This window comes from Chiloscyllium plagiosum, chromosome 17 (assembly GCF_004010195.1).
Source record: "Chiloscyllium plagiosum isolate BGI_BamShark_2017 chromosome 17, ASM401019v2, whole genome shotgun sequence".
Classification (NCBI taxonomy): Eukaryota; Metazoa; Chordata; class Chondrichthyes; order Orectolobiformes; family Hemiscylliidae; genus Chiloscyllium; species Chiloscyllium plagiosum.
The window spans coordinates 14470110-14479401 of record NC_057726.1 but is presented as its reverse complement, the minus strand read 5'-3'; the positions used below and the strand labels follow the sequence as shown (position 1 = coordinate 14479401).

General features: G+C 40.0%; 1 protein-coding gene across 10 annotated transcripts in view; it reads left to right on the top strand.

The window, feature by feature from the left end:
• The window catches only part of wwox (WW domain containing oxidoreductase), a 946567-nt gene that overhangs the window by 5159 nt on the left and 932116 nt on the right, over window positions 1–9292 (top strand). For all 10 annotated transcript variants that reach the window (XM_043706559.1, XM_043706563.1, XM_043706566.1 and 7 more), the window contains exon 2: window positions 3021–3085. Coding sequence is in view for 2 of the 10 variants with exons in the window: in XM_043706566.1 (XP_043562501.1) it covers window positions 3021–3085 (65 nt within the window). In the remaining 8 variants the exon portion in view is untranslated. The remainder of the gene's footprint in view (window positions 1–3020; window positions 3086–9292) is intronic.

Genomic DNA, 9292 nt, shown 5'->3' with positions numbered 1-9292 from the left:
ACAGGGAAACGTTTTCACACAGAGGGTGGTACGGGTATGGAATGAGCTGCCAGAGGAAGTGGTGGAGGCTGGTACAATTGCAACTTTTAAGGGGCATTTGGATGGGTATATGAATAAGAAGGGTTTGGAGGGATATGTGCCGGGTGCTGGCAGGTGGGACGAGATTGGTTGGGATATCTGGTCGGCATGGACATGTTGGACCGAAGGGTCTGTTTCCATGCTGTACATTTCTATGACTGGATCAAAAGTCCTGATCAGTGTTTTTAGTTCATGGGTGTGTTCTTTGTTTGGAGGGCTTTTACCTTTGCTATCCCATTGGGAATCTTAAACTTTGAATCCCAGATATATGTGAAAGTCGAAGTGCAGTTTTAAAAAAATTTTCATCATTGTAAAGGTAGGTTGCCTGGGCTTTCTTGTTACTGCTGAGCAAAAAGCTGTCATTTCTGAAATCCACAGCAGAAATCCTACAACTATGTGGAGTTATATCTCTGTATCTTTACCTTGCTCTTTTCAAAGGCTTTACCTGTGTTTGTATGGCTGACGTTTGATGCCTTGTTGTAGTTTATCATTTATCTGCTGTCATGTTTGCGTGGGTAAAACAAAGCAAGTGTCTCCGTTTCCAAAACATTTGGCCCTTCTATCGGAGCTAACTGCTTCTAAAATGGAATTTAGGAAAAGGAGCTTTCGTCAGACACTGATTAGGTCACTGTGCACTCTGGGAAAACTGATTGTGTTAAATCAATGCATATGTGAATGCATGACACAAGGTTCAAATGTGTTCTTTTTAATTAAAATCTAACTTCTGAGTGTTAGTTACTTGGTTGATGAGGTTTTTTGGTAAAATATGTTTGGTTTTCATGTCTTTTAAAAGGTTTTGTTTTAAAATGCCATGATCTTATTGATCCTCTTTTCCCAGAAGGAAGAATGTCTACCTCAGTGTACATTGGATGCTTGTAAAATTAAGCTGTCATTTAAAGGGACTGAAATACCTGAGAGGATAAAAATTCCATAAATTGTTTCTAAACTAATTTTTCTATTTATAAATTCTCAGCTCTTCCCACAATTAGTGAAATCAACACACAAGATTGACAAACTTGAAAGGGTTCAGAAAAGGTTTACAAGGATGCTGCCAGGATTGGAGGATTTGAGTTATAGGGAGAGGTTGAATAGGCTGGGGTTGACCTTATTAAAAAAAAGTTTATAAAATCATGAGGTATGGATAATGTCAAGTCTTTTTCCCAGGATAGAGGTGTCCAAAACTAGAGAGCATAGGTTTAAGGTGAGAGGAGGAAGGCTGAAAAGGAACATGAAGAGCAGCTTTTTCATGTAGAGGGTGGTGTATATATGGAACGAGCTGCCTGAGGAGGTGGTAGAGGCAAGTACAATTACAACATTTAAAAAGGTACATGAAAAGGAAGGGTTTAGAGAGATATGGACCAAATGCTGGTAAATGGGACTAGATCAGCTTAAGATATCTGGTCAGTGCAGGCGAGTTGGACGTGGGGTCTGTTTCCTTGCTGTATAACTCTGACTCTATTTGAAGCAACAACAGAAGGATTTCAAATCTTCACCTTCCAATGAAACTATTGTATTTTATTTCATTAATATTTCTCTTATGCTCCTGTCCTTCATGGTGCCTAATCTGTTTATATGCAAAACTGTATAGATTGGAGATCTGCCTGTTGGATTTGCAAACATATGAAACGTTCATGCAAAGATTAACTTCCAATACAGAGCTCAAATTTAGCAGACTAGCAAATGTGACTCAGATTTTGTATCAAACAAATATTTTTCAGTAATGTTCACAGTCTTGTCACAGAAAAGTACTTGCCATTTATGACTCTCTTGATTATTATTAACAAAGTAAATAAAAAGAAATATTGTATGTTTGAAGGCACCATCTGCTGTTGATAATTTGTCTGAAGTCTCTGCCTCCATACTTTGCAAACTCTGCTGCAGAAAGCCCAGCTTCTTCACCTTTTTGTCACTTGCGATCCACTGGATAATTGCAAATCACTTTCAATAGCCTAAACCTAATTTTCAAGTCCACCTGTGGTTGCTTCTCCATTTGTTATTTTCTTTAGCCACCTATTGTTGGCTATACTTTCTTCCTAAACGCCATATTACTGTTTCACCTGCATTCCATTCTAGACCAGTTAGTGCGAGTTCCTAGGCCATCTTCCCAGGCCATCATTTGTTTGACTATTTCCTTGTCTACTCCAGAACTTCTTCTGAAAACGCTTCCCTCAGATGATTTTTTAAAATTTCTGTGTATACTTCTTCAATGACATAAATAGAAGTAGGCCATCTGTTTATCCCATTCATTCCTGGTTGATTTTTGACTTCAATTCACCACTGGATTCTGTGATTTCTTCATTTTCTTATTATTCAGAAAACTGAAAGTCTCATTCTTTAAAATTCAACTGGCGAAATAAGGTTTTAAATCCTTTGAGTTAACAAATGTCTTGTCTAACTCGTAAATGAGTGATCCATTATTCTGAGAATAGGTTTTCCTATCAGTGTCATGTATGCTAATTTCATTTAAGATTTATTTACTTCAAATCAATTTAAGATCAGATTTTGTTGTGGCCAAGGGCCAAATTGAGGTAAGTTTTAAAATTATAAGTAATTATTGAATTTCCTATTAACACAGCATAGTTACCCTCTTCCAATCTCTCCTATCTCTGTCCCATGTCTTACACCTCCAATTCGATCGTTGTAATGCATGGAAATGAAAATTACATTAAACCAACTACTAGCCGCTGTCTGTGTTGTGTGGATGCTGAGCATGGAATTTTGGGTTATGGAGTTTTATAAAATAACATACAATAAAATATTTTTAAAGTGAAGTATCATAGCAGCATTTTCATAATTTGCAATTTTGCTTTCACTGAATTCATTCTGTTATGCTCCTTATATTGTCTGTCTTTTTCGTGGCTTCCTACAAATGTTCTGCAGGTAAATGCATCACCTAAAAATTTTAAGCCGCGAGTTTCACAATTTTTTTCTTTACTCAACAGTCATATTGAACTGAAGACTCAATGGGACCATCCCAAAACCGGGAAAAAGAAACGTGTAGCTGGAGGTGTGTATTGTAAATTGCAATTTTACAATATAGAACATTCCATAATTCTATTATCACAAATTTGATTTGTAAACATTCGTGGATTGTGAAACCCCAGACATGGGCAAGGTGGTAATGACTGATCTTATGGAAGTTCAGAAACAGCAGCTTTTAAGCAATGAGAAATTATGCAAAGTAGACTTGTTTTCTCTACAATTTAGAATTTTGAAGTCTTCAAGGTATTAACAATACAAAAAAGTGTAGATAAAGATAAATTATTTCCATTGGAAATTTTAGAACTAGGGGACATAGTCTAAAAATTAAGGTCAGAATGTTTAGGAGAGATGTTAGGAAGCACATCTACACACAGTGGTAGAGGTTTGGAACTCACTTTCACAAATGATAGATGCTAGATTAGTTGTTAATAATAACTTAGCTTAATTTTAAATCTGAGGTAGCTAAGCTACCAAGGGATATGGGCCAGAAGCAGGTAAGTGTAACTTTAGGCAACAGATCAGCCATGATCTCATTGAATAGTGTTGGATCAAGGTCAAGGGGCTGAATGCCTGTTCCTATGGAAGCAGTTTCATGAATAGTGATTTGCAGGATCTTCACTGCTGGTCTGTGGCATTCTAAGTCTTTTATGATTAAATTAATGAAATGTATATTTCATTACGTTTGCCCAAAGATTTTAAAATTGAAAATCATAGTGATTCTGTGGTATGAGCTGCTGCTGGAGGAACTTTATCTAAACAGAATTATTATGTATAAAATGGAAAACAGTTAGAAACTTTCATTGAGAATTTGAGATGTGTTTAAATGTATTTACTCGGAAAAGTAATGTTTAATTAAAATAATAAGTGTCTTCTGGTTTTGTACGTTTGGCACTTCTGGTTTTACTTGTTTGGGTCTTGGTGTTGGGGATGCTTGAACAGTAGACCAAGGCATCATGGAGACAGTAGTTTCTCTGGAAGGCTGTATGTGAAAGTGAAGATACTTTTGATGGCACAGACTGAATGTGGTGGAAGTTACTGAATATAGGAAAGTGGAATGGAGGATGAAGAGAAGGGCAACGCTCGTGTTGCTCCACAATTGAGGGCAAGGGTGAGTGCATACATCTGTTAATGGGCTGATCAATGAATAGTGCAGCTGGCTCAAAACAGTGTGACCATTGTTGATTCCCTCTGTCTCAGAGCCATATTTCCACTCTATCCTCATTCCCCATGACTCCTTTAGCTTTTTAGTCTTTTCATTTATTTCTTAAATATATTCACTGACTTGGACTCCACATGGAGTTCCACAGATTGCTATCCTCTTGAGTGAAGAAAATGTATCTAATCCTAAGTGGCCTACCCTACATTGAGACCTTACTCTGGATCCTCTGGCCAAGGGAAACATCATCTCTGCATCCAGCCTGTTAAGATCTGTCAAAATTTTACATGTTTGAATGAGATCCCATCATTCTTCGAAACTCCAGTTACTACATGCCCAGTTTAGAAAACTTTCATTGCAGGATTTGCCTTTTGTAATGCGAACATCAAATAATTCAGTTTCTCTGAATAAAACATTGCTATGTTTGGCTCTGTTTTTTACTTTTGAGCTAACTTTGCGTGTTGCTGTTATACTATACCCTCAGAATGAAACTTAAGTTTTTGTGTAACTGTTTAGATGCATTTCACAATTTACTGTGTTGATTTGAAAAATATTACTTGCATAACAAATTTTTCCTGAATACTTTCTTTGATCTTCTAACAATTTCCTTAAATGTCTTGGCTTTCAATGTTTGAGCTTGAATATGTCCAATGGAGTTTCTCGTTGTCAAGAATGATCAGGGTTAAATGATAAAAAAATCTGTTCCTGGCCTTGGTACTGTATTCATGAACCATGCAAGCTCAAACTTTGAAAGAGCTGGCATGCTTCCATTTTGGTTCTTCAATTTAAAGTATAAAACCACTTTAGTTTTAAAAACTCATTCAAAAAATGTGCACTCTACTGGCTGGGCCAGCACTTGTTGCCCATCCCTCGTTGTCCTAGTGAAAGTAATGGTGAGTTGACAATTTGTGCTGCTGCAGTCAATTTGATGTAGGCATGTCACCAGAGTTTTTGGGAGTGAGTCTAGGGTTTTGGGCCAGTGATATTGAATGAAAGGCAATATATTTCCAAATTAAGATGGTGAGTGGTTTGGAGGGGAACTTGCAGGTAGTTGTGTTCTTTTGCATCTGCTGTCTTATCCTCCTAGATATTAGTTGTTGGCTTGGAAGGTGCTGTCTAAGGAGCCTTGGTGAATTTCTCATTATACTCATTGGAATTCAGAGGTGATCTTACTGAAGCATATAGTATTTTTCAGGGCCTTAATAGGGTTAATGCTGAAAAGATGTTTCCCCTCATGGGAGACTGTAGGACTAGAAGGCATAGTCTCAGAATAGATTAGTGCCAATTTAAGACTGAGATGAGTAATTTCTTCTGAGGGTTGTGTGTCTTTGGAATTTTTTCTACAGAGAGCTGTGGGGGCAGATTCCTTGTGTCTATTTAAGGATGAGATAGGTGGATTCTTGATCAGTAGGGAAATCGAGGGTTGTGAGGAAAGGGCAGGAAAGTGGATGTGAGAAATGTTAGATCAGCCATGATCCTGTTGAATGGCAGAGCAGGCTTGAGGGGCTGAATAGCCTACTCCCTGCTCCTACTTCTTATGGTCTTAGTGCATCAGCTAACTCTGTAGCTACCTCCTTTTAATACCTGAAGACGGATCACTTCAAGTCCAGGTGATCCTAACATTTTTTTCTCTAGTGATAATTATTGTGCAAGTATTTATTTCCTCTCCATTTTGCCACTTGATGATTTGGTGATTTTGGAAAACTATCGGTGTCTTTTACTGAGATGATTGATGCAAAGTATTTATTCAGCTTCTCTGCCATTTCCAGGTTGCCCATTTTTATTTCCACACCCCCCACTCTTGAAATGTCGAAAATAAGAGCAGGAGTAGGCCATTTGGCCCTTCAAACCTGCTGTGCCCATCATTATGATCATGGCTGATCAGCTTGATAGCATGTGTGTGCTTTTCTCCGATATCCTTTGATCCATTTATTCTCAAGTGGTATGCAGAGCAATCTCGGTTATCCAAACATCAATTATCCAAGCAAGGTCTCAAGGTCCTGTAAAAATTTTACTAAATTTAAATAAATGCACAGTGAGAGCAGGCAGCCTGGGATGTCAGCGGGAGCAGGAAAAAGTTCGCCGCGGGAGCCCTGTTCCTGCCGCTGCCGCGGGAGCCCTGTTCCTGCCGTTGCAGCTGCCACCGGAGCCCTGTTCCTGCCGTTGCCGCTGCCGCCGGAGCCCTGTTCCTGCCGTTGCCGCTGCCACCGGAGCCCTGTTCCTGCCGCTGCCGCCGGAGCCCTGTTCCTGCCGCTGCCGCCGGAGCCCTGTTCCTGCCATTGCCGCTGCCGCCGGAGCCCTGTTCCTGCCATTGCCGCTGCCGCCGGAACCCTGTTCCTGCCATTGCCGCTGCCGCCGGAACCCTGTTCCTTGCCGCTGCCGCCGGAACCCTGTTCCTGCCATTGCCGCTGCCGCCGGAACCCTGTTCCTACCATTGCCGCTGCCGCCGGAACCCTGTTCCTGCCATTGCCGCTGCCGCCGGAACCCTGTTCCTACCGTTCCCCGCACGAACCCTGATCAGTTATCTGAATAAAATCCGACCTGCCTTTCTCTTTCGGAAAATCGCGGTTGTTCTGCATTCAAATCCTTCTCAATTATATAATGTTTTGTCCTTGACTGTTTTCGTGATAGTGAATTTCACAGGCTTACTAATCTCTGTGTGAAGAAAATTATCCTCATCTCAGTCCTATGTGGTTTACCCCATATTCTTAGACTGTTGCCCCTGGTTCTGGTTCTGGAGTCCCTTACCATCAGGAAAATCCTTCCTACATCTACCCTGACTCGTCTTAAAGTCATAGCATGGAAACAGACCCTTCATTCCAACTAGTCCATGCTGACCTTAACCCTAAAATCACCTTCCTGTGCTTGGTCCATATCCTTCCAAACAGTTCCTATTTGTGTATTTATCCGAATTTCTTTTTAATGTGGTAACTGTACTCACATCCATCACTTTCTCTGGAAGTTAATTCCGCACACACATCACTCTGTGTGGGGAAAAATGTTACCCTTCCTGTCTATTTTTTAAAAACTCTCTCCTTTCATCTTAACAATATGCCCCCTTGTCTTGAAATCCCCACCCTCATGGGAAAATACCCTGCCATTCACCTCATCTACACTACTCATGATTTTATAAACCTCTAAGGTTACCCCATAACTTCATGTTAGAATTGGTCCAGTTAGAATTTTATAAGGTTTCTCTGAAATCCCTGTTACTCTTCTGAACTCCAGTGAGTATAATCCTAACTGATTCAATCACACCTCATATGTAGGTCCTACCATCTCAGGAATCTGTCTGATAAACCTTTTTGTGGTAAGTCATGATCGTACAAAATGGTGGGGCAGGCTTGAGGGACTGAATTGCCTTCTCCTGCTTCCTAGTTCTTATGTTAGCTGTATTTGCAGTATAATAACCTCCTTCCTCAGATAAGACTAAATCAGAGCACAGTATTTCATGTGTGGGCTCACTGAAGTCTTATGTAATTGCAGCAAAATATCCCTGCTCCTGTACTCGAATCCTCTCACTATGAAGGTCAACATATTATTTGCTGTTTATATTGCCTGCTGCACCTGCATACCTGCCTTGTGCACAATGACATCAAGGGCTCATTGACTATAAATTGAGAGGGGTGATTTTGCATTCAGATGAATAATCTGCCTTCTAGTTTTTTGCTCCCATTGTGGATAACCTCATATTTATCCACATTATACTGCATTTGCCTGCAGCTTATCAAAATCTCACTGAAGCATTGTTGCATTCTCCTTACAGCTCATCCTCCGTCTGAGTTTTGTCATCTGCAAGTTTGAGGATAGTATATTTAGTTCCCTTATCCAAATCACTAATATATGTTGTGAATTGCTAGAATCCTATCACTGATCCCTCTGGTATCCCACTAGTCACTGCCTGCCATTCAGAAAAAGATTTTGTTTATTCCTACTTTGTTTCCTGTCTGCCAGACAGTTTTTGGTCAATCTCAATACACTACTCCCAATCCCACGTGTTTTAATTTTACACACTTTTTTATATGGAACTTGGTCAAAAGCCTCATTAATGTCAAAAGAAACCATATCAACTGACTCCTCCTTCAACTTGACTAATTTAATTTTCAAAGAATTGTAGTAAATTTGTCAAGCATGATTTCCCTTTCATAAATCCATGTGGACTCTATTGATCGTGCCACTCTTTTCCAAATGCTTAGCTCTTAATTTTTTCTTAATGGACTCTTTAGTGATGTCAGGCTAACTTGGGTGTCTATGTTCATTTTGGCATCTTTCTTCCTCTTTATATATTTAGAGAAGCCAGATAAAAAATGTCACTTTCTGGAAGGTTGCAAGGGGTTATCACATCTGTAGGAAATATGTATGAATGTTTGCATTTGTTGTGTATGGCTGTTGCTATTTGTTCCCAAGTAACACTGAGTATGGTTAGCGTACTGTTTTCCTTGTAATATCTAGCCCAATGCAAAAGAAAAGTGACTACTTCCAAAGATTCCAGAAAATTAGCAAGGCTTGTGGCAGGAACTTAAAGTTGTGATTTTTAAAATCTTTGCCTAAAAGCTGTTGCTTGGCTCAAGGATACTGTGTCTTTGATTTTATTTTAGAGGGATAGAGGCCAGGCTCTGATCAGTCTGGTTTGGTATGGAGATTAAAGGGTACTGAGAGGCCTTTTTGTTTATATGTAAACAGATGAGACTTCAGGCCAAAGTGGTCATGTTTTACAAGTGACCTGCATAAAGAAAGGGGAGTGGTCAGCTCTCTAACTGAGCTGGGAGTTCAACAGGGAGCTTTGCTCTCTCGTTCTCCCCTCCACGAGGAGGTTGAACAGTTCATCCACTTTACCAACACCTTCCACTTCGACCTCAAATTTACCGGGACAGTCTCAGACTCCTCCCTCCTCTTCCCACACCTCTCCATTTCTATCTCGGGCGACCGAATCAACTAGGACATTTACTATAAACCGACCGACTCCCACAGCTACCTAGACTACACCTCCTCCCACCCTGCCCCTTGTAAAAACGCCATCCCATATTCCCAATTCCTTTGTCTCCGCCGCATCTACTCCCAGGAGGACCAGTTCCA